Here is a 27,084-nt window from a genome sequence, read left to right on the forward strand (position 1 = left end):
GGTAGTGTAACTTCGCTTTATACATTCCTAACATTAATTATACATATATACCTATATCTGAGCTATGTGATTCAACGCCCTTCTGCGTGTATCGTGATTTTCCTTCTCCTTGATTCTGTTTATTTTGTTCCCATGCAATAAATTAGATGTGTTAACTGTCCCAACCCAGAAGGGGACGACTAGATTCCAATGACGGACAACTCCAGGGTCCACACCCGGCGGATGTGGACGGTGATGGGCTCATCGTAGCCCGGGATACCCTCCAGCTTGACCGAGTCCCACCAGCATTTTCGTGCAGGTTTGCGCCAGAAAAGCAGCAGTTTGTGACGCGTCGACTCAAAGTCGTCCTCCCCATTAGGCCCGGAGTTGTCTTCCTCGGCAGTGTGCATTTCCGTATCCGAGGGAACACCTGTAGCAGCCTCTGCGGCAGAAGCGGATTCTGCGGTGACGGGGGCCCCACTGGACCGCAGCTGGACAAGCGCTAAACTTCCAATCACAGCCCGACCGGGCTCGGTAGATCGGTAGCCCCAGGTGTCGTTCAGAGTAAACCCGGAGTTGCACAACATCTCCACTAGATGCTGCTCGGCAGTGCCGCTCTCACTACCACGCTTGAGGCCCGAAAAGATGTGGTCTCGCTGCACAAGCTGGGCACCACAGGCGACCTTGAGCTCACGCATCTCGGCCTCGGTTGTATCACGCGAGGGCGGCAGACAGAAGTAGTCCAGGTCCTCACGTAGTACCACGATTGCGGGCTTGGTGCGTAGCATCTCCACGGACGCGCCATCTTCGAGAGATGGGCTCCACTGTTGGGCAGCGGCCTCGGTGGGGTCTACTCTGGACAAGTAGTCGGCCTCGGCGGACCGGAACAGGTCAAGCGTGTATTTGAGACAGTCGGGCGAGAAGTTGATAGCGACCACGTCCTGCTCTGACAGCGTCTGGATGACGTTGCCATGGATGTCCATGAACACGCCGTTGGGGAACAACGACAGCAGAATGGACTCAGGCAGCTTCATGAGCTCGTTTCGAGTCATGTCGAACATTGTGCCTCGAGCGTACAGCTTGATAGCAATGTCGGGCTGAGGAGCCATATCGTAGCCCGCCTGGTTGGGGTACGGTTGCTGAATCCCGGCTTCAGGAGCCACCTGGGTCAGCACAGAAGAAGCCTGTACAGACATTGAATAAAAGTTTGTGACGGGCGGAGAATAGGGCGGCGGGGGCGGTGAAGGAGGAGATGCGCTCTTCTTCTTTACAACTAGGTCGACGTCGTTGTTGAGGGGGTCTTCGCTATGTGTGTTGGTGACCGAGTCTGGGGCAACAGCGCTCTTAGTGTCGTAATCCGAGTAATCTGGAACGGGTCCGAAATCCGTTTTCGAAGTGACAAAAGTGGCGGTGGAGGCTCGCGAAGAAACAGGTTCAAGCGGACACAGATCGTCTAAAGGAGCGACTAAAGTTGGAATTGAAGAGACGGTGTATTGCTCCTGAATGATGGGGTGGTTGAGTGAGAACGAACGAGTGGCGTGACGTGGCGCTTATATGTGAAGGCACAAACCCGAAAATGTAGTCGAAGGTCGATTTTGTGTACTCAAAAGCGCGGTGTCGTTAACACGATTCTGCCAGGCTGTCAGGGGTGGGTGCAGATGTTAGTCCAAAAAGTGACGATATTATTATTAAGGTGCAATCGTACAGTGTGGGAGGTGTAGGGTGTAGGGACTTTAGGGTTAGGGTTGCATATTTAGCAACAACATTGGGCGTTTTAAGTTGTCAAACATTAGGGTTGTTAAATATTTAGTTTGGGGGAACCAAAACTTTAAAAAAACAAAACATGTGAATTACTAAGCCAACGAGGAAACCCGCGGCTACCACCAAAAAGATTACCAGGGCAGGAGTACTGCAGACAAAAAGGAAAGGTCGTACCCGGAATCGAACCGGGGTTACTGGAAATCGACTATTAATCAGAATCCAAGGTGATAACCGCTACACTATACAACCGCTGTTTTTGTCGAATGTCATCTGGCTGAATTTATGGGGCAAAATATTGTTTTAATCGCGGTTTTTTTCATGAAATATCGTGATTTGAGGAGCCTTGGGAGTGGTATGGCCTTGGTGTTATCATTATTTATATACTGTTATTGTTTTAGGAGCATCTCAAGTTGTGTTTAGTTCAGAATGTTTTGGTGGTGGTAATGGTGCAGTATGCATCGTATGAACAGACGTGTTTGACATTTATTGAGCACCGATCAGTTGAAAAGTACAAGTACAAGTATAAATTTACGCCTTTCTATCTGGTTCGTACAAAAGCGGTCGTTTTCTTTTCTTGCCTTGTCACATCTCTACTCGTACAGTACGTGTTGAATGATTCGACCCTGTGGAGCTTGCCAGTATGTAAATTTCGCTATATATTCCTTCTCTTAGGTGAAATGAACTCTTAAAATCCAACCAGTGCCTTTCTCAGAAGCACCAAAAGACTCCCCTTGTGTCCCCAGAACTTCTTGAGCGACTTGCCTCCACCGCTGTAGGCCAGGAGATTGGGTGTTTCTTGTCCGACGTCAGTGAGGATTCCTTCGGTCGAAAACGCGAGGAGGTTCTTCTTGAGCTGAGCGGGTGTGACAGAGGTGGCGAAGGCTGAGTCGGAATCGGGCTGGAGAGACAGAAAGTAGGTCAACAGGCCAGCAATGTGAGGAGAGGCCATGGAGGTGCCGGAGAGCGTGGCGACGGCGTTCTTGGACCCAATGTAGGTCGACAGAATGTTGAGACCGGGTCCAAAGACGTCCACGCACTTACCCTTGTTGGAAAAGTAGGCTCTGGAGTCTGACAGAGTCGAAGCTCCAACGGTAATGGCGTTCTCTGAGCTGGCAGGAGAGTACTCGCAGGCATCAGAGTTGTCGTTTCCAGCAGCTACTGCAAAGTTGATACCTGCCTTGACTGCACTGTCGACAGCGAGATTGAGAGAAGGAGAGAAACCGCCTCCAAGAGACATGTTGGCAGTGGACCCCTTCCATCCCTTGGGCGGCTTCTTGGTCTTCTCCTCGTGCTCTCTAGCAGCGTAGACAACTCCCCCAATCACGTCAGACATGGTTCCAGACCCGTCCGAACGAAGCACCTTGACAGCCACAATCTCGGCCTGCTTGGCAATGCCATACTTGGTTCCTCCAATTGTGCCTGCACAATGGGTTCCGTGACCGTTTGCGTCTTCGTCAACGTCTCCGGAGGGAACAGTGGTTCCCCATTTGGCCCGACCATCAAAGTCCTGGTGCCTGACAAACACCCCAGTGTCAATAACGTAGGCAGTGACTCCCTTGCCGGCGGTATCGTCATAAACGTACTTGTTGAAGGTACCCAGATTGAGCCGGTCTCTGTGGGACACTCTAGCTAGTCCCCAGGGAGCGTCCAGTTCTTCCTTGTACTCGTACGCATGCACAATCGAGTCCCTCTCTACGATAGACACTAGTGGACTTGCTCTGATGAGATCAACCACGGTCTGCGAAAACACTCCGGCGTATGCTTTGAACGAGTTGATGCTGAATGTTTGTGTGACTCCGGCGAGCTCCATATCGCAGCTTCCAAGCATTTTCTTCAGCCAGTTTAGATGATTTTCAAACTCCTCCTCGTTCACGTCTTTCAGAGTAATAATGTAGGCATTGGGCACGTGATCTCGGTCGTTTTCGAACAGAGGAGCGAGAGAAGGCGGAGAATGCTCATACTTGGCCGAGTGCTCGTTTCCAGGTCGGTTTGCTTGCAAATCGTTCACTAGTAGCTGGTCAAACTGCACTGCCTCTGAGTTGGCCGGGACTGCCGCCAGAGCCGATGAAATGAGGGTCGTCACTAACAGGGAGAGTTTCATGGCAGGTTGATGAAGGAGAGTGTGCTTTTCCTGGGCGCTTCGGCCTGTATAAAGAGTGTACACGGGGCGTGCAACAAGTCATGATTGCTCTTCGGAAACGGAAAGTGTATTCCCAAACGGGAATTTTGGATATCCTACAACAGGGCGAAAAAAGGAGGAAAAGTGCATGGAAACACGAAAAATCAGATCCAGTCGGCGGTGAGAATTGATTGCACCTGAAAGATTTCCTGTGGCCCCAAAACTGGTCGTATTCAGCCTTGCGCGGACCAACATGGATAATGCTACTCATGCATATCAAAAGGCGGATGCAGATCAGTGTAGAGAAACGTGGGCCTTTGGGGACTTGACCAGGTTGCAGGTATATTTACGCCGTTCTTGAGTCCGGGCGAGCAGTCGGGATAGTTCATTTTTGCGGTTTATTGACCCCTGGAACGTGTCCAAATCTCGTATATCTGTCCGACCCCAAAACGCGCATGTCCCAAAACAGACACGGCTTCCAAATTGGGACTAATGAACTTTCAAGGCAGTGTTTCACGTTGCGTCATAAATGGTGGGTAAATGATGGGCGGGATGAGAGATGGGATCAGTCATTTTGATCAAGGCGGTAGCAAGACTTGCTCCTGTTTTTTATTGTCATTGGAGTAGCCGTTCTACAAGGTATTCGTGCTTGTAAAAGTACAGTGGTTCCCACGCGTACTATGTTCGGTGTGCTAGTCGAGGTTCACAACGAGAGACTCATGGCTTGGAGAAGGAGCAAATTCTGAGGCACAAGTACTTGTACTCGTAAAAGACAACCAGTTTGGGTCACGTGAATAGCAGCTCGAATAGATGCCTTCAGCTCGACATTCCCAGCCCTCTTTGGTCGGCATGATTGAGCTGGCTAAATCCACTGTGTATGGCAAGAGTTGAGAGGTCCAGAATGAAGAGAAAGAAAACGCACAAGTCGACGCACAAGTCGACGCACAAGTCGACGCACAAGTCGACGCACAAGTCGACGCACAAGTCGACGCACAAGTCGACGCACAAGTCGACAGCATTCTGAATTCATTCAATGTTAGAGATTGCACGCTGAATCGTACTGTACTGTACTTGTACAAGTACTAGTAGGCAATTTCGCTTCTCCTTCCTGCTTGTCTCCATCGGTGTGCAGTATGTACTGATAAGAGCTTTCTCAAACAGCTGTTGGAAGCCCGTGAGGCTGACGCGGCTTCTCCTTCTCTTTCAGGAATGTGTGAGCCAGGTCATGTTGAGTCCTTCAAACACGGCAGTTGTCCTCCTATCCCCTGAGATTTTCTGGAGCGGGAAAGCCTTCGGGTCATACAACTGACAGTCTGGCAGCTGTTTGATCATCAGAGCGATCCTAACAACTAAAGTTGTGGTAGTTTAGTACTTGTGTTGTACTTGCACTTGTACTTGCACTTGTACTGGTACTTCGCTAGCATCAATCTGCCCAGAGGCACAGTCTTGTGCTCTACTGTGCTCTGCCCTACTCGTAGTTTTCATGAGACTACAGTATTGCCTATCTCCTCCGTCCATGTGACCGCTCCCTCATTCCAGTATATAAACAAAAGTCTGTCCACCTTCTACTCTACCACACAAAATGAAAGATACCAAGCCCGTGAACAACGAAAATTACGACCCGAACGGCGATGAATCGAACCACAACGATACCCCAACGATTCGTCACCGAAAAACCCCGCTCAAGGAAGACAGCTGGCCCCTCTCAGGATCCGCCCAAGGAAGACAGAAGCCCACTGCTCTCAAGGCTTCCAAACCGCCTTCAAGTACAGACAGAAAGATACCCTCCCCTACCGACGAAGAGATCGCCGAGGCCTGGGCTGCTCATCCGGGCATTCCCCCCGCCGAAGTCAGTATCAAGATCATGCAATACGACGATTCGGAGCCATCTGAAATCTGCGAGGAAGACTTTTCTCTGGATTCACAGTGGCTGTCTATGGAGATTGATCGAATCATGAGAGAGCAGACCGATGATGACATTCCCACTTGTAGCTTTCAGAAAAACACAAACTTGGGTGATGCCTATTCTGCCGATACCAGTCTGTTGTTCTGACTCCAGTCGTGGCCTTGAGATGGACATGTCCAACATCAGCAAAGAGCTTGCCAGACTCAAGACAGAGGAGAACAGGGACAAGGAGAAAAAGTCATTCAGCAGTGAGGGCTCTTTGGAACTGAGTCTCTTGACATCCTTGTGTACTTCCACCCCATACAAGACTAGACCCTAGAGGACAGTCAGGAATTGGGCATGAGCATGAGGAATGAGATGGCTATATAATGGAGATAATAAGGATACTTAGCTTGTTGAAGCATGTAGAACGTGACAAATATTGGAGCAGTGGTAATAGGAATGGAGAGCCATCTTTCACGATATGGTCTAGAGAGGTAGAGCGTCTCCAGAACTCCTATAACCACTTGGAATGAAGAAATTGAATGGTAAAAAGAACGAAAACGCCATAACTGGACATTTGAAGACCTCCCCAAACGGTTTGACACAAAATCTCCCGGACTAAGGCCTTTTTGAGAGTCACAGAAACCCCCACCATCATCAACGTGATATCAAACAAGGTTTGTGCAGTTACCATGGAAACGGCAATTAATATGTGGAGGGAGTGTAGGAGGGAGGTGATCTCAATTCCAGGATATGGACTCAATTTGATGAGGGAAAAACGGAAATACAATAATTTAAGTTGGAAAAACCATGATATCCACTCATTTTTCGCCTTATTACAATTAAATGGCGATTTACAGACGTCCCCACAACCACTCCTCCATCTCCAACAACTCGTCTGCATGAAACCTTAACCGTAAACAATTTTTTGACAAGATTATTTTGCATAGGCCAGAAGCCTTACTACACCACACAACACCCACAAAAATGGCCACCTTGCTGCCTCCTCCCTCGAAAAAACAAAAGCGACTCGCACAGGAGCCCAAGGATCTAGATCTGATCCCCGAGGACCTGCCCAATGTGCTGGTTCGATTCCAGGCGTCGGACACTGGCGAAAACACTGGTGGATCGGTGCGAGTTCCTGGAGCCGCCACCGAAAAGCAGCTGGAGATGCTTCTGAACCAGCTCCAGGAGACCAACGATGACCCCACGCCTTACACTTTCTCTGTGATCAAGGGAGAAGGCGACGAACAGACGCTGATTGACATTACCGACAACATTTGGGCATCGATTCTCAAACCCGGACACAAGAGTACAGAAGACCAGCTGACGATTGTGTACACCCCACGTGCTGTTTTCAAAGTCAAGAACATCACCCGATCGACCGCCGCCATTCCTGGTCACGGCAGCACTATTCTGACCACCCAGTTTGCACCCCACACTTCGTCTCGAATGGTTTCGGGCTCAGGCGACTTCACTGCACGAATCTGGGACTGCGACACTCAGACCCCCATGCACACTCTCAAGGGCCACTCTAACTGGGTTTTGTGCGTGGCCTGGTCTCCCGATGGTAAGATGATCGCTACTGGATCCATGGATAACACCATTTGCATCTGGGACGCTGTAAAGGGCACCCAGATTGGAAAGCCCCTCAAGGGACACACCAAGTGGATCACAGGCATGTCGTGGGAGCCTCTGCACAAGGTGAAGGAGGGTCACGTGCCCCGACTGGCCTCGTCATCAAAGGATGGCACTGTACGAATCTGGGACATTGGAGCCGGCACCTACCTGCGAACCATGGCCGGTCATAGAAGCGCCGTCACCTGCGTCAAGTGGGGAGGAATCGGTTTCCTCTATTCTGCTTCTCATGACAAGACCGTGAAGGTGTGGGATCCCGAATCTGGCCGTCTCCAGCACAACCTGACGGCCCATGGTCACTGGGTCAACCACATTGCGCTGTCGACCGACTACGCCCTTCGAACCGGAGGCTTTGACCACGACACCACACGAAAAGACTTCAAGGCCAGCGACACTGAGCTGCGAACCAAGGCGCTCGAGAAGTTCAACAAACTGGCCAACACCTCTGGACGCATCTCCGAGCGAATGGTGACCGCCTCCGACGACTTCACCATGTTCCTGTGGGAGCCCGAAAAGAGCACAAAGCCTCTTTGCCGAATGACCGGCCATCAGAAGGCCGTTAACCACGTCACATTTTCTCCTGACGGCCGATATCTGGCTTCTGCCTCGTTCGATAACTCCATCAAGCTGTGGGACGGAAGAGACGGCAAGTTTGTCACCACGTTTAGAGGACATGTGGCCTCCGTGTACCAGTGCGCCTGGTCGTCCGACTGCAGACTCATGGTCTCGTGCTCTAAGGACACCACTCTCAAGGTGTGGGATGTGCGAACTAAGAAGTTGTTGTCGGATCTGCCTGGCCACGCTGACGAGGTGTTTGCTGTCGACTGGTCCGTCGACGGAAACAAGGTGGCTTCTGGTGGAAAGGACAAGATGATTAGATTGTGGTCTCATTGATCTATATTTATATGCATTGTAATAGACGGTAGAATGGTTTCGTACACATCCATGTGAAGTGGACATGGGTGGTAGAGAGCGTGATGAAGAGCAGTATCGAGGGCTGTAAGGGAAGAGTAGACGACCTGAAGATACTGCAAAGGTGTCTCAGGAAGATATGGATCCAGGCTAGCTTGAACACCAGCAGTAGGAATGGAAGAATGGAAGAATGGAAGAATGGGAGAATGGGAGAATGACATTATCATACTGAATGGGCCTGCTTCCTAGTTGAGTAGGAATAATCAAACAGAAAAAAGACTTTAGCTGGATGGTCTCAATGATACTGCGTACAGTAGTTTTTCTCTCTTCAGCCTGGTAGGTCATCCATATCCATCATCCCCCTTTTCTCTTGTTTGGTCGCACGCCCAAATCGAACTCACGACCGCCAAATCACCATCCCCCAAAGTCTAAATGGTGATGTGAAATTTTCAGTTTTGAGGGAGAGATCAGGACACAACCTCCAACACAACCCGCTGAAACATGTTCCGAACGACATCAGCCCGAATCGAGGCCGCGTGTCGGCCGCTGGCACAGACACAGATGCGATTTAAGTCGCAACTGCACCGGCTCAAGCACCCCCAGCACATTGCCCAGCTGGTCCAGAAGCGAAAGATCACCGCTCTTGATCCCTTCTCCAAGCAGGTTCTGGAGCGAAACAAGGATGCAGTTGCCAATGCGTTCCCCGACGCCGCTTCTTTCGACGTGGCTGCTCTCGCGCCCCAGCGTCTGGCTCTAAAGTCCGAGGGAGGAGCCGCCGTGGCTCCCAAGACCAACAAGTCCGGCTACGGCTTTGGTACCGACGGATGGTACCACGTTGGCCGAACCGCTCTCAACCACATTGCCGTCCACTCGTGGAAGAACTCCACCAAGGTCAAGACGGAGATCTCCAAGATCACCGGAAGCGCCGTGCTTCTGAAACGAGACCTGTGCAAGGCTCTCGACCTGCACAAGTCGGACGTGGTTATCGCACCCAGCGGTCGAAAGATCTACGTTCGAGGCAACATGGTCCCCGAGGTTCGAACCTGGCTCGAGGCCAAGTTCTAGCATGTACATATTATCTAAAATTGTTTTATTGGACTGAGGAGAGAGATGAAGGTGTAGCGTGAGAAACGGTTGGACAAGCACAAGTGGAAGTGTCAGTGTTGTTATCATCAGTGTGCACACAACTATACTTATCACGAGGGTGTACAGTAGTTGGGGTTTCATCCATCTGAGCAATAGATTGAGAGGGATATTCACCTGTCAGCTACTGTACATACTGTACAAGTACAAGTTGACAGACGACTGACCATAATCAGTATCCAAGGTTGAGTATGTGAACGAAACGCCGTTATGTACTTGTACTTGCTGATACCATGATAGTCATTTTATGATTATTTACAGAGTTACCTGTTCAAAAACCAATTAGGAATGTTTTCAAATAGATTCTTAGCAGTGACACCTTGCCTTGCAAGCCGATCTGCCTGCTTGTTTCCTTCACTAGAACCATGGGCCTCTACCTTTTTCAAACCAATGCAATTGGTGCTTTCAGCCTTCAATGTCAGGATACGCTTGATCACGTCCTGGTTAGCCACTGGTTCCCCGCCCCGGTTCCGCCAGCCGTTTCGTTCCCACGCAATGTGCCACTTGGTGAGACAGTCGATGGCATAGCTTGAGTCGGTGTAAATCTCGTAAAGTCGGCCATCTGAGAGCTTAGATGCGCAAATGCAATACGCGTGAAGAATTGCCGTTAGCTCAGCTCTCTGGTTGGTCTGAGGCGACCCATAAACACGCCCGGAGAGGTTTTCCTTATGGTTCTCTCCGAGATAGAGTCCAAACCCAGCAACAGCGTCTTTCTGTCCGTTCCTAGAGCACGCGCCGTCAGTGAAAATCTGATTGATAATGTCTCCATCTGAGTTGGAATAGTGTAGACCTCGTTGTTCTGGAGGAAAGACGAGAGCATAGTCAGTTTCTTCTTCCACATACCCAATAGCTTCTTCGAGGCTCAGAAATGACTCAATGGGTAGAAATTTCTGAGCAGCACTTCTCATGGCCTCTCGTTCCTGGTCGAAGATGAGGTTTTCGCAAACAAAGAACATCTGGCCGCCGTTTTTCTGGGAATTAGCAGCCTGGATCTTCTTCTGGGCCACCCGTAAGTCCAGCTCTGCCTCTTGCAACTGGTTCTGGGCCGCTTCCAAGTCTCTCTGGGCCGCTTCCAAGTCTCTCTGGGTCACTTCCAAGTTCTTCAAGGCGGCTTCCAAGGCGTCAGTTTTCACAGCGACATTGATTTTGAACAGGTGGATATCAGCCGTGGTGTCCTGTACAAGTTGAACTAGCATCCGAGTCGAAAGTCCAGCATCGCCTATCCAGGACATGTACTCCTGCGCCTTGTCGTAGTCATCGAAGCCCTTCCATTCTGCCCCTGGAAACCTTTCCGTCTGTTTGTCGCACTCAGCAAAGGAGTTGTAAATGCCGGGCTTGCGTCCAGCTTTCACAGCATAGTACTTTTTGGCCATTGCGAGAGAGCGTGTGTGATACGGTGCGCAAATGTTGTCTTGCGAATCTCGTCCCGTTACTGTCGCCGGTCACCCAGTGTTTCTCTAGGCGCCCACCGTCAGTAAAATTTCACACCGCAAAATAAATTCGTGAAGCTTGAAACATGCAGTGTGCGCGAAACTCCAACATGACTTAATCTCTTCATCACAACTCTTCCACAAGTGGTGAGAAGATACCTAGGTGACGACTTCTGCTCTACAAGTAGATGACGAAGGTTCATTCTGTTGCTTCAGATCAACTTCGCCATGAGACTGTGCAACTACTTGTAGCGAGGTTTGCAGCAACTGAAGATGTTCTCATCTAGCATCTTGCTGGGGACCCCGATGGCCATCTGATACGATCGTTTCTTCGACAATGACACTGGGAGAAGTCTTCTAACTGTCCCTTGTTTCAACTCAGATCTGAAATGACGTTGTCTCAACACTGTGCCAAAACAGCCATCTCAGCAAAACAGCTCCCTTTCCTCACACTGGCCAAGTTTTTTTTTGAAAATAATGGTGCTGGGATTCCGTGTTAATACCCAGACACTACTCATACCATCTACACTGTGACACCAGAACAACCGATGAACCTCAACCATCACTACATCGACAAAACTTCTACCAAATTCTACCATAACACGGCGAGATACATCCAGATACGCCCTATACAGGCAGATATTACCCCAGAATAGCAAAACAAGTCTTTTCTGAGCTATAAAATTGTACTGATAATGTCTCTTCTGACTAGCCTTCCGAAGAGTGCCGCTTGATTAACAACCGCCGCAGTTGGGGTCGCCACACTTGGAGCAATGCTTCTTCTCCTGAGTAGGAGTAGGAGCACAAGGCTTGGCATCAATTGCCACAGTGCCGGTGATGGTGGTGTAGTGGGTGGTGATGATGGTGGTGGACTTGGGGCACTCCTTCTGGGGACACTTCTTGGAGTGGATCTTGTCCTTGAACTGGTGGATGTCCTGGGGGGACTCAGACTGGTCGTTGTTCACGGGAACCGCAACGGCGAGAGCGGCCATGGACAGGAGGGCGAGGTTCTTGATCTGCATTCTAGTAGATTGGTTGTTGGCTGGTTGATACTAATTGAGGGGTGTCACACTGGTATATATACTGCAGAAAGATCTTGAACTTGTCCAAACAGTAGTTGAACTTGACCAAAGAAAAGTTCAACTTGTCATTCTCGAGGCTCAGTTGTCATTCGCGAGGCTCACCTCTGCTCCCGTTGGCCTATTACTTCTCAGTCTGCCACTCCCGAACCATCATAAACTAACCCCATAGACCATCTCGGAAAACCAACCCCTTTCCGGCATCCACCAATGGTAAATATCCCGCTGCAGTTGCCGTCCGGGTGTGATTGTATGCTATGTCAGAGACGGAACGACGCGATGAGAACTATAGGGCCATTTCGGAAGGTTGCGGTGAAACATGTGACAGGCAGATGAGTAGGTGGAGGAATTGCGTATGAGTAGAGCTATGAGATGAACATGTTTGGTATATGCTGCAAAGAACTTGTAGGGTAAGAAGTGACGAACAAAAGCGCAAGACAAGTCCGGTAGGGATGTTGGATTCAGGACAATATCTCAGAAATGCATGGATTGAGAGAATCGTCTAGACTCAGATTAATACCCCTCACATCTTTTGGGTCGAAAACAGTGCGATCTCCAACTACCAGGCTTGAATTGGTGATGAACGTGTACGTCCGATGCCCACTCTAGAAACATATTGGGCTGTTTCTCTGTGAGTGCTTCGAAGCCAGACTGCTTCTGTAGGCTCTCGGCTCTGACATTGTAGACATGGCAGGCGTAAGCAATGGCATAACCTCAGTACCGATCATCAAAGATATAGCCAGAGTGCTAGTGTTGCAATGACCAACTCTAGGCCGAAGTCACAAAACTATAGATGCTGAAGGCTTCCTAAAAGTACGAGTATAGCGAGATGCAACAATAGGTATAAACACCATCTTGTTTCTGGGGTCTCTATGTATCCTTGTTCCTCGTAGCTCCTACAAATGAGGAACATTATCATATTAAGCAAAAATCAGGTATACAAAACCACCATTTAAATTCAGAAAAATCGCCTGGCTAGCTCAATCGGTAGAGCGTGAGACTCTTACTCTCAAGCAATCTCAAGGCTGTGGGTTCAAGCCCCACGTCGGGCTTTTTTGCCATTCATCTCGTTGATACATGTCGCCCATATGGCAACTTTTTAGGTCTCCTTTTGGGTGTACACTTGTTTGGGTCTAACTTGGCTAAGTTTAGGACAATGGGTGCCCCTGAAACCATGCCCCTGACTTGTGTGGAATGTGCAATATAATAATGTGCCAAGCCCGAGGCTGCGTAGAACGATCTTGTCTGGACAACGAATCAGAGCCCTGGCAGGCGCCCAACCTTGTCGCTTTGCAGGGTGCATTTCGTGCGCATTTTTGGGCGCATTTTGGCATTTTGGCATTTTGGCATTTGGCGTGTGGGGACTTGTACAAGGGTAAAAAGCAAAGGGAATACGACTTATTATAGCCAGGGTGAAGGAGTTATGTATGAGTGTCGTACCAGTGTTACAGGGTGAGACGAGACGAGTGAGACGACTACAAGTAGCAAGGGTGACGTATAATATGGACTATGGACGGTTCGTAAAGGGCGTCTCGGTTCGTGAAATTCAGAGACGTTCGTGAAGAGCGTTCATTCCACCTCACGATGTATACTCCGTGGGTCTGGAGAAAGAGGTCGACTACAGAAGATCGACATTGTACATAAAATGTTTGGCCACAAGCCGCGATCGGCAGGGGGGGGGGGGGCAAGAGTCACGTGTAGACAGGGACCGTCGTCGTACTTGTACCGGAACCGAAGCGTTCACATATGGGCTGCAAAGTACTTGTCTTGTGGACGTGTTGGCGTTGGAGTTGACTTTATGATATATCATAATATATGTCCAAATTTCAGACGCGCCGTTTAGTTCATCTCAAGAGCACCATGTGCAGCGTGCAGCGTTTTCAACTTTGGGCGGCACCCATGTCATGATACGAAGGATACGGCGTTTGGGCGGTTGCGGCTGGATCTTTGGAGTTCATTCTCTCGCGATCTACCAGGCACAGAGGAGGATCGCTGTGGTTTGTGTCTGCACATTCCGGGTTTGTTTAGGTTGAGCTGCGAGTATGTTGGACACCATTGGGAAGGTGTCTTTCCACGCTGGGTGGGAGACTGTCGATCGTCGCAGGAAATGTCAAAAGGGTGGGTGGGCATAGCAAAATCTGAAGTGGCCGCAAGTACAAACACAGCAGGTGAGCACAGCGAGTGAGCAGCAGTGAGCAGCAGTGAGCAGCAGTGAGCAGCGAGTGAACACAAGTTTTGTCCAGTGCAAGGTAGTATATGGGCTAGGACGAGTCAACCAAGGGTAATACAAGTACGAGGATGGTAAGAGTACGATATGTACGAGTAGCAGTACATACAATTAATAACTGGCATGTACGTGCGGTGCTTGATCTCGTGTAATGGCCGGGATGGCCAGGTCTAGACGCAGGTCTACGCTACGTCGTACGTAAAGTACCTGTACGGTCGTCTGATGGTTTATTTTATTTAATTTTTCAATTTTTTCAATTTTTTCAATTTGTTCAATTTTTTCAATTTTTTCAATTTGTTCGATTTTTTTAATTTGTTCAATTTTTTTAATTTGTTCAATTTTTTGTTTTGTCTACGAAAAAAGTACGGTACAGTCGAACTCGTTCAGCAAACATGTCTCATCCCTTTTCTCCAACGGCTCCAAATGAGACAGTCAGCGAGGGTCTATTGCGAGTACTTGGAGACATACGATCGCACTCACTCTCGCACTCGCACTCACTCTCGCACTCGCACTCACTCTCGCACTCGCACTCACTCACAACTCTGGCGAAAAAGAAGACACACGACAGCTGCGACTGCTGCTGTACGGGTCCATACGCCCAGGGGAAAATGCAGAAATACGACCTCTTTTACCGACAGACAAAGCCCAATAAAGAACAAACAAGCCGGAGAAGTGTTCATTTACGGGAATGGAGGTGCAGCAGGAGAGAGGGAGATGGAGACGGGGATGGAGACGGGATGGAGGCGGAGATGGAGGCGGAGATGGAGGCGGAGATGAGGGACGGAGATGTGGGACGGAGACGGGAGACGGGAGATGTGGGACGGAGACGGGAGACGGGAGACGGGAGACTGACTGAGCTGAGCTGAGCTGAGCTGAGCTGAAACCAACCGTTTTTTATATAACAACGACCGACCTATTTACCGCTCCCCTCTCGCTCTCCACCACAATGCCCCTTTTAGAGCTTGCATGGTTGAGTTTTCGGGTTCCTAGAACGTTGAGGTACAAGGCGGGTTTAGGTTGTTAATTAGTTATTTACGTCATCGCCCTCGGCTTGGATTGTAGCGGCCACAGCCAACGCGAGGGGCACCTGTCACGAGAAAGCAGCCATCTCACACTGGTTCCGACACGTCGACCGCTCTCCACTGTACGAATCTCCCTTTCCACGCGATTGGTGGCTCGCAAAAGACGTGCTCGTACCAATAACAACCGTATCCTACACCGTACCAGGCGCGCTCTCTGCACCTCCGTAAATTACGTTTCTGCGGTTGTGCAAACTTGCCTCTTCATCTCATCTCTCTCTCTTTCCATCTGAAACACAATAACGCCAATCAAGGCCAATTGCAGCCACTAGCTTTGGCTCTCTTCCGACTTTGAGCCAATGTAGCATCGTCAGGTACCGATCTGTGTCAAAATGCGGCGGCTCCGTCGTCCATCCCCTCCGCCGCTTCTCGCCGAACTTACCACCGTGTTCGCTCCTCCACCGTTAAGCTCGCTCCGCGAAAATCCCCGCGCCCAAACGGCTAGACGCGGATACCGACAGGGTAAAACTCGGACCTACACACTGGGTACGGTACGATAGCTACAGTACATGCTGGCCAATGTTATGTCTGCTCTAAGTTCGACTTGCACCGGAACCTTGACCCAAAGATTGCAAGTGTATCTGGTGCTGGAAGCCTCTTTCTGTCAATCCTAGCAGGGGTGTGGGAGACCAAGAGGACGAGGAGGTGACGATGAAGAGGCGGCGACGGGAATCAAGAACGGACGACGAAGTCTTCGGATCATGTGTACACCTGCTCGTACCGACCCGTGCCCCTGTCGCCACAGCTATTACTCCGTCCATTTGCTCCTCTGCTCTGCAAGTTTCTGCGCGCATAGAGGTTACCTGCCAAAATGCGAAAAAAGCCATTCCGAAGATCCCGACTGGGGGTCCAATGGCAGTGGGGAAATGGAGTAGACGAGATCAACCAGGTCGCAGTCCACCGGGCAACCCACCGGACAATTGCGCTCTGCCTGGTGACGTCCTTCACTGGGCACGTCTTACTGGTAACGTCTTATTGGTAACGTCTTACTGGACAACAACCTGGGGGCTCGCGACCTACTGTCGGTCCACTTCGATACTCGTACCTACTCGAACTCACAATTCGTTACCCCGTACATCAGTCATGCCGCGTGATGTCACCCCACAGCCCAACAAACACAGCAAGAGAAACCCAGGAATATTATGGACACACAAAGAACAAAAACCGCGCCATCAACGCCTCTTCTGGACGAAACCTGGCCCCATCTTTCGGCGCGGTCGCAGAGTCGTGCCTCGCTAATGGGGCCCTAAAAACAAGGCACTAAAAAAAATGGAGACCTTCCCCAACTCTATTTTCCCGGCGAGCGCCGCAGAACAAAGGTCGGAGGCTAAACAAGACAAGAAAGCCAGTTTCGGTGCTTTTTCGAAAACCTAGAATGTGGTACCGGCTCCCCTAAAAAAGTGTGCCCCAAGAGAGTGTGCCTGGTGTGTACATAAGCGAGTAGCTCTGGCATGCCACTTGCACGTTTCCCCATTTTCGTCCCTAGCTAAACCACCGCCACGCCGCCGCCACAGCTAGCTACCACAGCGTCTTGTTCGGGATGAGAATACGCCTATCTCGCGGCCAGATCCGCCTCACCACCCTCACCATTCTCTCCATGGTGGTGGTGTTTCTCGTCTACGCCTCCTTGTCGGGAGTGCGAGTGCAGGGCTACGAAATCCGAGTGACGCAGAAGGACTCCAGTCCAAACGGTGACAAGCACCACAATGTGATGCACAACGTGCACGAAGCCCCCAACCCACCCCAGAAGAAAACGCAGAAGGTGGTCAACACCCACAACATCAACGGCGACTTTGGCAAGTCCATAGACGAGCTCAAAAAGGGACACCTGGAGGAGGAAGAGGCCAAGGCCAAGGAGCTGGAGGAACAGTACCAGAACCGAGGCGAGGCCCAGGCCGTGAGCGGCTCCGAGACTGAAGACGAGGAGCCCTCCCACACGGAAATCATTCTGCCGTCCAACTCGGCCACCCCCTTCGTCATGAAGGCCCCTTCTCTCATGCATTCGTCCCCTGGTTCCAACCCAGACCCCAACATCCAAATTGCATTCGACTACCCCGCTCTCCGTCAGCAGACGGAGCGAGCCAACGCCACTCTAGTTTCGCTGGTCCGAAACAAGGAGCTCAAACAGATGGTGCGCACGGTCAAGAACTACGAGGACCGCTTCAACCACAAGTTCCGCTACGACTGGGTCTTCCTCAACGATGAGCCCTTTGACGACGACTTTATCGAGACAATGACAAACCTCGTGTCGGGTAAAGCCAAGTTCGGACTTGTCCCTAAAGAACACTGGTCTGTACCCTCCTGGGTTGACAAGGAGAAGGCAGACAAGGCGAGAAAGGCCATGGCCGAGCAGGTCATCTACGGAGACTCGGAGTCATACCGACACATGTGCCGATTCAACTCTGGCTTCTTCTTCCACCATCCTCTCATGCAGGAATACAGATACTACTGGCGTGTGGAGCCCGAGACCGCCATCCACTGCGACGTCAACTACGACATTTTCCAGTTCATGCAGACCAATAACAAGACGTACGGCTTCACCATCACCTTGCTGGAAAACCCTCTCACGGTTGCGTCTCTGTGGCAGGAGACCAAGGCTTACACCAAGGCTCATCCCGAGGTGCTGGCCAAGGATAACCTGCTCAACTGGCTCTCGTACGATAAGGGTGAGAACTACAACATGTGCCACTTTTGGTCTAATTTCGAGGTGGCCGACATGGACTTTTGGCGGTCGGAGGCGTACCAAAAGTATTTCGACCATCTGGACAAGTCCGGTGGGTTCTTCTATGAGCGGTGGGGTGATGCGCCTGTTCACTCCATTGCCGCAGCTCTGTTTCTGCCCAAGAGCGAAGTGCATTTCTTTAACGACATTGGATACACGCATCCTCCCTTCACTCACTGTCCCATTGATGGCGACACCCGGAAGGAGGGCAAGTGTTCGTGTCTTGCTGAAGAGACGTTTGATTGGAAGCCGTGCTCGTGTCTGGGGCGGTATCTGGACGTTCAGCGAATCAAGCGGCCCCATGACTGGGAGAACTATAGTGACTGGTAGGAATATTTATTGTAACATATTATTTATTAATTGGCACACTTTGGTGCTCGAGACCGAAACTGGATCCGTGCAGCTCTCTGATCGACGGCCTACATTCAAGGCGGACTGTCTTGTTACAGCCCGACCAATGTCTTGTCTCATTACAGCTCAACAATGTCTTGTACCGTTAATGCTCGAGTGTTTGACAATGTCTGACTTGATGGTTGGAGATGTTCATGACTCGATACAGCTCATCAGTCCAGGAACCGGCAGCGTTGCATGCAATGACTGCAATTTCGCAAGCTGACGATTTTCCGGTCTTTGTTTCGAGCCAGCCTCCGCAACCCGTGTCATTGTGTGCCCAGGTTACATTGTTACCCCTGCCTCTCCACAGCTTGCATTCCGTGTCTCAGTATTGTGAGACATGTTTTGGAGAATGACGTCAATTATTTTCAGAGTTTGGGTTATCGGATGAGATGACCGTGGAGGGAGTGCGGAGAAGACAGGTGACGATTTGTAGGACGCGGATAGGAGAAAGAAGGAGAGGTTTTTTTGCGTCTGGAGCGCACGATAAGCGATTGATATATGGTGCAAAAGATGGAGCTGGTCGGGAGCAAACCGCCGGGAACCTGGTAGCTCTTCATCAACACACTCTTTGAACTGGTGCACAGCCTGGGTGCCGTATGAAGTTTACCGTCTCAGAACTTTGAGGGTAGCGTGAACTCTTTGCTACCAGAGAGTGTGCGAGGAGGTGTGACCGGTCCTAGGTCTCGGTAGGATTGCTTTCTTCGCAGTCGTTAGCTCCGGTTTGGATAAGGTGTTGGTTGCTTCTGATGCGACTCCCCAAGGTACACCCAGTACAAGTGCAGTACGACGTTCAAGTACATACAGTACGACGTTCATGTACGACGTTCATGTACAGTACATAGTCATAGCGATATGTTGTACGACACTTTCAGCATTCCAATTCACTAAATCCTATCCACTTATCAGATCATTCACCAACAGTACATGTGTACATGTAAACTTATGCCTCCAACTCCCCTAGAAGATCCCCAACATCGCGAGAAACACACCTGCACACAATGCCGCACCGTCGTTTATACGGAGCCTGGATTTGGACGACCCGCGCGTGTCTCAAAGGAGGAACTAGTGGCAGATTCCAATGGCTCACAGGCTCACAAAGGGGATCACAAAGCTTCTCGTAGTAGTCGACTAGCGTTTGTGTTTGGGATGCGTGGGTTCTGGGTAACGAGTCCAGTTCGTACGTCCGAGACAACTCCAACAAACGGCCATATGTAGCCGGCGATCTTGAGAAGAATCGGTCGGAGCTGGACCAGGAGTTGCCAGAGCCACTCAACCGCCGTCTGTACATATCCGCGCTGTCGGGGCTGGTTTGGGGGGATCACAGGGATGGTCACTCGACCTGGAAAGTGGTGTGTGTGTCGGGGCGGTCCAAACAGTCGGTTGAGTTTTGAATCCTCGTTCTCTCGCAGTTCTCTGAGGATTAAAGAGAGCCGATCTGGCGTCATAACAATGGCGGGGAACTGGGTAGAAACAGCGGAAGGCGCGCTGTTAGATGAGGGTTCTTTGAAAGGTGCTGTTGGACAACTCTCTGTGAGTGATGTAAATATCGAGGGTTCCTGGGTCTACTTTATTATTCCAGTTTTAAATACAAGTAGACTGTTTGGGGTACAAATGCTGGGACTGTAGCTATATCGACTTTGCTATTGGAGTGACATACTGAAGAACGACTAAATGAGTGCTCAAGAACAGCTGGATGAGAGCTCAAGAAGTCTACAGTATTCGCAGCAAAATACCCCAATGAAGCTCTCGAATGATTAATTGTAGGTCTCGTACGTAAAATCGCATCTTTTCATGTTGCTCTCCTGATAGTACGTGCTCTCCTCTTTTTCTCCGTTTTTTCCCCATTTTCCCATTTTTCTTTGATCAATAATTTAATTCATTACTATGTACATCAAATGCTGAAAACGTCAAATTCAGCTGATTTTTCCGAGTCGGGGTTTCTAATGACCTCATCCAGGTGCTTGGACCGAGACACGGCCTTGTGGATCTGCTTCATAGCCTCCTCATGGTAGAAAGCCTGAGCAACATTGTGGAAGAAGGCCAGATCGTGCTTCTTCCAGTTGAAAGTGGCAGGCGTAGCCGACAGAATCGCAGCAGCTTCTCCAAGCTGTTTCAGGGCAGCCAGAGCATTGATAATCTTGAGCGCAAAATTGTAGTCTGCGCTAATCTGCTGAGCCTCAGTCCTATACTTGTTCTTGTATGCATCGGACTTCCGCCACTTGCCTCGCTCTACCCACACGTCCTGGGAAAATTCAAGTCTATCGGTCATCTCCTGAGGGGTGAGGCGTCTCAAGGGGTGGTTGAGGTTGGGATCCCGTTCACTGGCATCAGCAATGCAGTCAGCCTGAACAGCGTTCAGGGCAATAAAGAAATGAGCATCAGAACGGGGGGCAGGAGAGAACTGAGTCTGCAAATCGTACCGCTGAGGCTTCTTCTGTCGAGCAGAGTAAGTCTTCATCTCAGAAGGACTGATAACAGCGCCCTCGGCTTCTCCAGCACCCACAGAAACCTCGTTGTATCGTCTCAGAAACTCAGGGAAATCTCTATGTCTAGCTCCCGCCTTGAGATAGTCAGTGGCAGCAATGTTATCCAGCAGCTGAGGCTTGTTGTTCTTCAAGAACTGGAAAATGGCTCGAGATTCAGCAATGATCTTCTTACGGTCGAAAGAAAGACTTTCAATGGTATTGGTAGGCAAGAAAGGAGGGATCATGCCGGGATGCTCCTCGTTAAGCTGCACCATACCCTCAATATCAGGGAACAAGAATCCTCGCATCATTTCTTGAGCGTTACCTCCATAAAGACGGCCCCAAGTAGCCCGAAGAGCAGAAGAAGCAACTGGTTTGGTCCGTGTGTCGTACCGAGCATAAGCCTGCATCAGAAGCTGAGTCAGAATGGCATCAGGGTACGTCTCAGGAGACATGCAGAGCTGCTTGTAGAGTGATCGAAGGAACACCAGGTCTCCAGTGACGGCTGCGGCCTGGAAAACAACAACCAAAGTGTGTCTGGAGTAGAAACTCTCACTATGTTGTTCTCTGAGCTCCAAAAGAAGCTCCCATGCCTTGAGATGATACTTTTCCTGTCTCAAACAGGCAAGAATCAGCGATTGATATGTTCTAACGTTGGCAACCGATTTCTGTTTCATTTCCTCGAACAAATCCAATGCTCGTTCGGTATTGGAACGAATGGCAGACGCTGTAATCAGCGAGTTGTATGTGTGTGCAGTTGGCTGGGTCTCCAGAGAAGCATACTTCATGTATTCGAAGATCTGAGATGCAAGTTCCACCTTGTGGTTTCTTAGAGATGTGGAAATGAGGGTTGTGAAAATGACCTGGTTGGGTCGGATACCGTAGAGTTGTTGGGCTAATTTGAGATCGTCGAAAATCTCCATGGCCTGCTTCAGATCCCCCCGTTTATCGCATGCCTTCAGTCGATGCGCATAAGTATGTACAGTAGGAGTGATATTGTTATCAATCATTTGTCGGAATCTCTCCTCCACCTTTTCCACGTTGCCGTCCTCGGCGTATCCTAACATGACCTGGCCATACGTGATGGCAGAAGGCTTCACTCCCCGCTGAGAAATCCACTCCTCAATCTGAGGCAGAAACTGCGCTCGAATGTCGACCGGGATAGTCGTCATCAGAGAGTTAAAGTCTGGAATCTGAAACTTGGACGTGTTGAGCGTCGAAATGACATGTTTCCAAAGATCGTTTTGGTATGCAGGGGTGGAAATGTGATGGCTAGCAGGCGTGGCTAGCAAAAGTTGCGTGGGCGAGCCAGCCATGGCCTTGGCTACCTGTCTACTCACATGAGGCGTGAGCTTGGACTTTGCCAGGTACTCCATGGGGCTCTTTGTGTCATGCTTGATGGGTGCAGTGTGTGTATTTGCTCCCGACGGTCTCTCTTGTTCAGCTGGAGGCAACTCCTTGTGCTGTTCGGTGGCTTCAGCAGCCTTGTGGTCGCTCATGAGTGAGTCAAAAAGACTGTCAATATCCTCGTCGGAAACGTGGGTCTTGTTCTCCTTGAGAGGCTTGTCGGGCGTCTCCTGGACAAACAGCTCTTCTTTAACCGGCACATCAGGAAAGTCGAACTTGAGCTCCGAACGAACTGCGTTTGATTTTCGGAACCTGGACCCCAGAGCGGTGCTGTAGCATCTGTCGAGTCTGTGCACTAGAGCTGGTCGTACCAGCGGCACTAGAAGGCGTGCTCTGAGCATATTTTTTTGAGCGGTTCTGTGTACACTTGAGCTGTAGTGTTAGTGGTTCTGTATGATTTTATTCTCTGGTATTTTTTGTACTGAAATCATGCATGGTGCACGTGAGTTTTTTTTCACCCAAGGCCAAACTGGCGCCTCTGCTTTTGCCACAGTGGATTAGGGCTTTGCCACCAAACTGGACTACAAGAACCTTGACTAGGAAGAGACGGCGTGGGTTTCTGTGCGTTGGCAGGATCTAATAGCAGACACGGCCATTAAATAATGCTGAATGCGGCAATTATTTTGGTACCAATAACAGCTGCAGGTCCTGCTAAAATACCGGGTCCAACGTTGTTAAAGTTGTCAGATCGGGGTGGCTTGAAGAAGGAAGAGCTACACATTGCATCTTTTCACGAGTGTCTCGAAGAATGTCCCGTATAAAGAGTAACTGAGTAACTTGCGGCGGACGGAAACATATCTCACGACCAAATGTGTTCATGACGTCCGCGTCTTTAGATTCTTGATGTTTTCGCCCGGTGTTGTTTACACCTTTGGGTCGTGTGAGACAGGGTGGGGTGGATTGAGACAAGATGATGACTAAAAAGTCTCCAAACGAATGTCGAGTGGGGAGCGGGGAACACTCTAGAATGACGGGTAGAGACGAAATGTTCTCACTAGACTGCGAGCACAACCACAGTAGCTACAATAGTAATAGTAATAGTTACCGACACTGCATCTACAGTTCGGTCTGTATCATAATGACCCAGTATCCTCCTGGTATGAAAGTCAATGCTTAAGTAATCACTCACATTCAGCTCACTCGTACTTGTAGACGATTCCACTTCATCCACCATTCATATTGATTACATATACAATGAAAGGATCATATTTCGAACTCTCTGGCAAAAGGTGGGGTGGGTGGAGCTTAAGCAAAAAGCTAAAGAGTCGGTCGATGAACTTTCGGACAGATGATTTGACATCTACTACAAGAGCCTGGGGATGGATTTCTTCCATTTTTTTCGATGAAAGAGACATTAAACCCACGTTTTTTCGATTTCCCCAGCATACAGCTCCCAGGATCTTGTATAGAGGAGTTGGCACTCACACAAACCCCCCTGCCGCACACCTATTAAAGGTACATTCCAGAGACGCGCATAACCAAGAGTAAGTTAAACATGGATATAGAGATAAACATGAAGAAAAGATACAAATACAAGTACAATACCGGGGTACAAGTAGTTACTTGTAGGCCGGGGTGATTCTTCGACACTACCACTCAGTCGCTTGCTCGCCATGTCTGCACCAGCTGTACCATCAGGACACTCTTATGACGCGGCTGCCATCTCATCGGTGCTTGCAGGAGTGCCTACAGAAGTGTGGGTTAGTTTACAGAACTACGTGGGGGCCATGAGTACTCCACCACCTGGATCTACTCTTCAAATTCCCGGCGCCGGTTCCACAGCCGTCCTTACTGCGTCTCCTCAAAAGCAGAAAACCAATTCAGCTTCACACATGGTTGTTCCAGCTATTCTCGTCGCTGCTCCTGCGCTTGTGCTCTTGATCTAGCATAACACCACTCGATCTCGCTTCTTCTTATGATCTCACTACTCATGATCTCATAACACATCTACGACCCACACATTCACTTCTACAAATCTACAAACACAACGACCTTTCGTTATTGTACAGTCTTAATTTATTCTTTTCACACCAACAATGTAGATGTTTATAATGGTCCTCCCTGACTGACTGCAACAAGTACTAGCTGTCTATGTATCTAGTTTCAGCATTGTCTTCTGTGTTGGGTTCTGATGTGCTTCCAGATAATGTTCTACTGGAGCATCTTAGTTCAAGACAGTACGAGTACAAGTAGTTAGTATTACTCCAAAACTATTTTTATTTTGAGGACTACAAAAATCAACATTACAATACAAAAACTACAGTTTGGAAAATCGGGTGGAACTCAATGGTCCAAGATTTATTATTAACCCAAGAGGTTCGGAATTTCACCTACTCCTCTGTAACTAGATAACAGGTTCGGTCAGTTACATCCTCTGCCAAGAGGTTCACTGCCTACTCCTTCAGTATGACTTCAGCTCATGCTCCGGCTCTTATCGCTCTTTGGACTTATTGGCTACTGGCTGGCCTCGGCTCTTGGGCCCTGGCTCCTTTGGCTTATTTCTGGCGTTTTGCACTTATTGCATCTGTGGACTCATTGGCAATGCTCAGCGAGAGCTCTTATTGCCGTTAAGGACTTAGTGGCTTTGGTGCTCTCGTATGGCACGTATTGCTCTCTGGCTCTTTGCCCTCGTCTTCGCTCCTATTGCTCTTCGGACTAAGTGGCTTTGCTCTTTGGCGGCTCTGGCGGCTCTGGCATTCGCTCTGACTCTGGCATTTCAGCTCTAGTGACTGGCGTAACAGCTCTGGCTCTTGAGTGGCTCTGGATTTGGCACTTATGCCTCTGGGGGACTCACAGGCTCTGACTCAGGCATCTATTGCTCTTTTGACCATGTATGGCGTTTGTCTGGCAGATCTTTGCTCTAGTTTCAGCTTTACTGCTGTAGTGGCTCTTGCATTTCAGCTTGGCTCTTCAGTTCTAGGCGGCTTTCTCATACAGGAATTGCACCCTATGAGACTTTCACAAAGGAGTTTCACCCCGTGAGTATGAGTATCTCGAACAGGAGTTTCGCCTGTGAGAATGATGGTCCTCTCAAAAGGAATTGCACCCTTGAGTCCTCTCAGTCGGTGGCTCGGGCTCAATGGCTCTGGCACTTTGCTCTGGCGGCTGCAAATGCGGTTCTAAAGAACTCACAAGGCACGAAGGTGGTTCTGACATTTGTCAGTCAGCACAATCACTCGCTCTTTGCTCACGGCACTTTTTCAGCTCATGGCGGTCAACCGGACACAAAAGGTTACAGACTTAAGACACTTGGCTCAGGCGGTTGTACTCGCTTCTGCAAAGAACTCGCCGATTTCTCAGCTCAAACGCTCAATCAGGAGCTGTCGCACTGGGCTCATGCGATAAACGCGTCATTGCCTTTCTTAACCGACTCTTGGGATTCTGGAATTTCACCACATTGCCCAAAAACAACTCAATCGGACGGCAAAAAAAAAATGGAAACGTCCTCGCTGTAGACAGATCAGGTCAACTGTCTGGTGAGACAGGTCTGCTTGTCAGCTCTGCATCTCAGCAGGCTATAAAAGGCACCTTCCGTCTCCAGAATGGCTCAGAGTAAACTGGTCACATTCTGAATGAAAAAGTGGGTCGTGGAAGGGGTTTATATATTCTTGACCGAGCCCTTTACAGTTCGACAGAGATGGCTGGTGGCAAAAAAATACGCATCAAATATGCATCAAATATGCGTACCAGCCATTTAGGTGCATGACTCGAAACAGAGAGAAAGGAAAGGAAAGTTGTAGAAGCGTAGAAGCGATACAGAAACAACAATTATCAGATAAAAAAACAGCACGATCAGAAATATATAGAGCAAGTTACGCCTTACACCCATTCCAGAATGTACCACAGTCACTTTATACTCCTTTACACACTCCCTTCATCGTCTATCCCCCTTGCATATACGAGAATCTTATTTTAAACCTATGTAGCCAGCCGCTTCCAAAGAACGCTGAGGAATATCAGCACTTTTGTAAGCCGCTCGAAGCGGAAAATTTCCAAGAAAATTACCAGGGGATAGAGCTGGTGGCAAAAAGAGGGTATTCGGCGCTTCCACATATCCGAAAATATCTTCTGAATATACAACTGAAAGGTTTGAGTTTCTACACAGGCCCACATCATGATGGTGAAAGCAGGTAGGGGACAGAACATGGCAGATTATGGAAAGGGCAAAAAAGGGAAACAAGAAGCTCCGCAAGGGGCAAAACAATTGCAGCACCCAGGATTCTCGTATGGTCTCCCACTACAATACTAACTAGGCTCTCTGGTGCTTGACTATGGCTGATCGGACGGGAAGCCGTATTTTCACCAGGATATGGCCGCAACTGGGTTCGGACAAAAGGACGAGGTTGGAATTGGGCCTTGTAAGCCACGTGACAGCTAATTCGAACATCCACGAGCTGGGTTCTCTAACTGGATCTCTCACGCCAGTAGCCATTGGGCCAGGTATGTACGATGGCGCAGCTATTAGTAACTAAGACACTCTTCATGTATCCACACATGATCATCACACGTGACTTGATTGTACGACTAGGAATAATCTGACAAACATTGAATCCGTTCCCATCTGAAATTTTCCCAGGTTAGCCAAACGATAATGCATCACCCTCAAACTCCTTAGAATGGGTTTTGTTTTGATCCTCCATCTCCTTCTTGGGCTCAGCTACATCCTTCTAACGCTCCTCAATCTCTTCCTCCTTCTCGGCGAGATTCTTCTGCACCTTGTCGAATTCATCCTTGACTTGGCTGTTTTAATGCGGCACCTTTCAGAGTGTTCAGGAGCCGAGTAGAGGTAGAAAGATAAGAAAACCATTGGAATGGAATTGTATAATAGATTCGCCAATA

At 49.5% G+C, this 27,084-nt stretch overlaps 15 protein-coding genes and 3 non-coding genes across 18 annotated transcripts; 10 read left to right on the forward strand and 8 right to left on the reverse strand.

The window, feature by feature from the left end:
- Positions 1-179: 179 nt before the first annotated feature.
- On the reverse strand, positions 180-1,175 carry YALI1_A06073g (uncharacterized protein; the record flags this gene model as incomplete). The annotated part of the gene is made up of 1 exon (XM_499805.3): positions 180-1,175. One exon carries the CDS (start codon positions 1,173-1,175, stop codon positions 180-182), a length of 996 nt encoding a protein of 331 aa, XP_499805.1.
- A 730-nt stretch (positions 1,176-1,905) lies between these two features.
- Positions 1,906-1,989, reverse strand: YALI1_A06081r. Its single transcript has one exon. It is a non-coding gene; the product is annotated as a tRNA-Gln (tRNA).
- Positions 1,990-2,425: 436 nt separating this feature from the next.
- On the reverse strand, positions 2,426-3,841 carry YALI1_A06099g (uncharacterized protein; the record flags this gene model as incomplete). Its single annotated transcript, XM_499806.3, has 1 exon — positions 2,426-3,841. The coding sequence occupies one exon, from the start codon at positions 3,839-3,841 to the stop codon at positions 2,426-2,428; it is 1,416 nt and encodes a 471-aa protein (XP_499806.1).
- A 78-nt stretch (positions 3,842-3,919) lies between these two features.
- YALI1_A06102g (uncharacterized protein) lies at positions 3,920-4,248 on the reverse strand (the record flags this gene model as incomplete). Its single annotated transcript, XM_068281652.1, has 2 exons — positions 3,920-4,082; positions 4,127-4,248. The coding sequence occupies 2 exons, from the start codon at positions 4,246-4,248 to the stop codon at positions 3,920-3,922; spliced, it is 285 nt and encodes a 94-aa protein (XP_068137753.1).
- Positions 4,249-4,314: 66 nt separating this feature from the next.
- Positions 4,315-4,605, forward strand: YALI1_A06104g (uncharacterized protein; the record flags this gene model as incomplete). The annotated part of the gene is made up of 2 exons (XM_068281653.1): positions 4,315-4,395; positions 4,450-4,605. The coding sequence occupies 2 exons, from the start codon at positions 4,315-4,317 to the stop codon at positions 4,603-4,605; spliced, it is 237 nt and encodes a 78-aa protein (XP_068137754.1).
- Positions 4,606-5,441: 836 nt separating this feature from the next.
- On the forward strand, positions 5,442-5,912 carry YALI1_A06116g (uncharacterized protein; the record flags this gene model as incomplete). The annotated part of the gene is made up of 1 exon (XM_499807.4): positions 5,442-5,912. One exon carries the CDS (start codon positions 5,442-5,444, stop codon positions 5,910-5,912), a length of 471 nt encoding a protein of 156 aa, XP_499807.4.
- An 822-nt stretch (positions 5,913-6,734) lies between these two features.
- On the forward strand, positions 6,735-8,279 carry YALI1_A06128g (uncharacterized protein; the record flags this gene model as incomplete). The annotated part of the gene is made up of 1 exon (XM_499808.3): positions 6,735-8,279. The coding sequence occupies one exon, from the start codon at positions 6,735-6,737 to the stop codon at positions 8,277-8,279; it is 1,545 nt and encodes a 514-aa protein (XP_499808.1).
- Positions 8,280-8,798: 519 nt separating this feature from the next.
- YALI1_A06149g (uncharacterized protein) lies at positions 8,799-9,362 on the forward strand (the record flags this gene model as incomplete). Its single annotated transcript, XM_499809.4, has 1 exon — positions 8,799-9,362. One exon carries the CDS (start codon positions 8,799-8,801, stop codon positions 9,360-9,362), a length of 564 nt encoding a protein of 187 aa, XP_499809.2.
- Positions 9,363-9,703: 341 nt separating this feature from the next.
- YALI1_A06169g (uncharacterized protein) lies at positions 9,704-10,813 on the reverse strand (the record flags this gene model as incomplete). The annotated part of the gene is made up of 1 exon (XM_499810.3): positions 9,704-10,813. The coding sequence occupies one exon, from the start codon at positions 10,811-10,813 to the stop codon at positions 9,704-9,706; it is 1,110 nt and encodes a 369-aa protein (XP_499810.3).
- A 299-nt stretch (positions 10,814-11,112) lies between these two features.
- On the reverse strand, positions 11,113-11,469 carry YALI1_A06174g (uncharacterized protein; the record flags this gene model as incomplete). Its single annotated transcript, XM_068281654.1, has 2 exons — positions 11,113-11,276; positions 11,322-11,469. 2 exons carry the CDS (start codon positions 11,467-11,469, stop codon positions 11,113-11,115), a joined length of 312 nt encoding a protein of 103 aa, XP_068137755.1.
- A 1,449-nt stretch (positions 11,470-12,918) lies between these two features.
- Positions 12,919-13,001, forward strand: YALI1_A06190r. The gene has a single exon. It is a non-coding gene; the product is annotated as a tRNA-Lys (tRNA).
- A 450-nt stretch (positions 13,002-13,451) lies between these two features.
- YALI1_A06196g (uncharacterized protein) lies at positions 13,452-13,792 on the forward strand (the record flags this gene model as incomplete). Its single annotated transcript, XM_068281655.1, has 2 exons — positions 13,452-13,469; positions 13,514-13,792. The coding sequence occupies 2 exons, from the start codon at positions 13,452-13,454 to the stop codon at positions 13,790-13,792; spliced, it is 297 nt and encodes a 98-aa protein (XP_068137756.1).
- A 776-nt stretch (positions 13,793-14,568) lies between these two features.
- On the forward strand, positions 14,569-15,042 carry YALI1_A06207g (uncharacterized protein; the record flags this gene model as incomplete). The annotated part of the gene is made up of 1 exon (XM_068281656.1): positions 14,569-15,042. The coding sequence occupies one exon, from the start codon at positions 14,569-14,571 to the stop codon at positions 15,040-15,042; it is 474 nt and encodes a 157-aa protein (XP_068137757.1).
- Positions 15,043-15,906: 864 nt separating this feature from the next.
- Positions 15,907-16,494, forward strand: YALI1_A06220g (uncharacterized protein; the record flags this gene model as incomplete). The annotated part of the gene is made up of 1 exon (XM_068281657.1): positions 15,907-16,494. One exon carries the CDS (start codon positions 15,907-15,909, stop codon positions 16,492-16,494), a length of 588 nt encoding a protein of 195 aa, XP_068137758.1.
- A 301-nt stretch (positions 16,495-16,795) lies between these two features.
- On the forward strand, positions 16,796-18,307 carry YALI1_A06229g (uncharacterized protein; the record flags this gene model as incomplete). Its single annotated transcript, XM_499811.3, has 1 exon — positions 16,796-18,307. The coding sequence occupies one exon, from the start codon at positions 16,796-16,798 to the stop codon at positions 18,305-18,307; it is 1,512 nt and encodes a 503-aa protein (XP_499811.3).
- Positions 18,308-20,264: 1,957 nt separating this feature from the next.
- YALI1_A06287g (uncharacterized protein) lies at positions 20,265-22,586 on the reverse strand (the record flags this gene model as incomplete). The annotated part of the gene is made up of 1 exon (XM_499812.3): positions 20,265-22,586. The coding sequence occupies one exon, from the start codon at positions 22,584-22,586 to the stop codon at positions 20,265-20,267; it is 2,322 nt and encodes a 773-aa protein (XP_499812.1).
- Positions 22,587-25,020: 2,434 nt separating this feature from the next.
- On the forward strand, positions 25,021-25,700 carry YALI1_A06311g (uncharacterized protein; the record flags this gene model as incomplete). The annotated part of the gene is made up of 2 exons (XM_068281658.1): positions 25,021-25,158; positions 25,212-25,700. The coding sequence occupies 2 exons, from the start codon at positions 25,021-25,023 to the stop codon at positions 25,698-25,700; spliced, it is 627 nt and encodes a 208-aa protein (XP_068137759.1).
- A 747-nt stretch (positions 25,701-26,447) lies between these two features.
- YALI1_A06327r lies at positions 26,448-26,566 on the reverse strand. The gene has a single exon (XR_002432052.3). It is a non-coding gene; the product is annotated as a 5S ribosomal RNA (ribosomal RNA).
- Between the last annotated feature and the right edge of the window lie 518 nt (positions 26,567-27,084).

Source organism: Yarrowia lipolytica, chromosome 1A (assembly GCF_001761485.1).
Source record: "Yarrowia lipolytica chromosome 1A, complete sequence".
Classification (NCBI taxonomy): domain Eukaryota; kingdom Fungi; phylum Ascomycota; class Dipodascomycetes; order Dipodascales; genus Yarrowia; species Yarrowia lipolytica.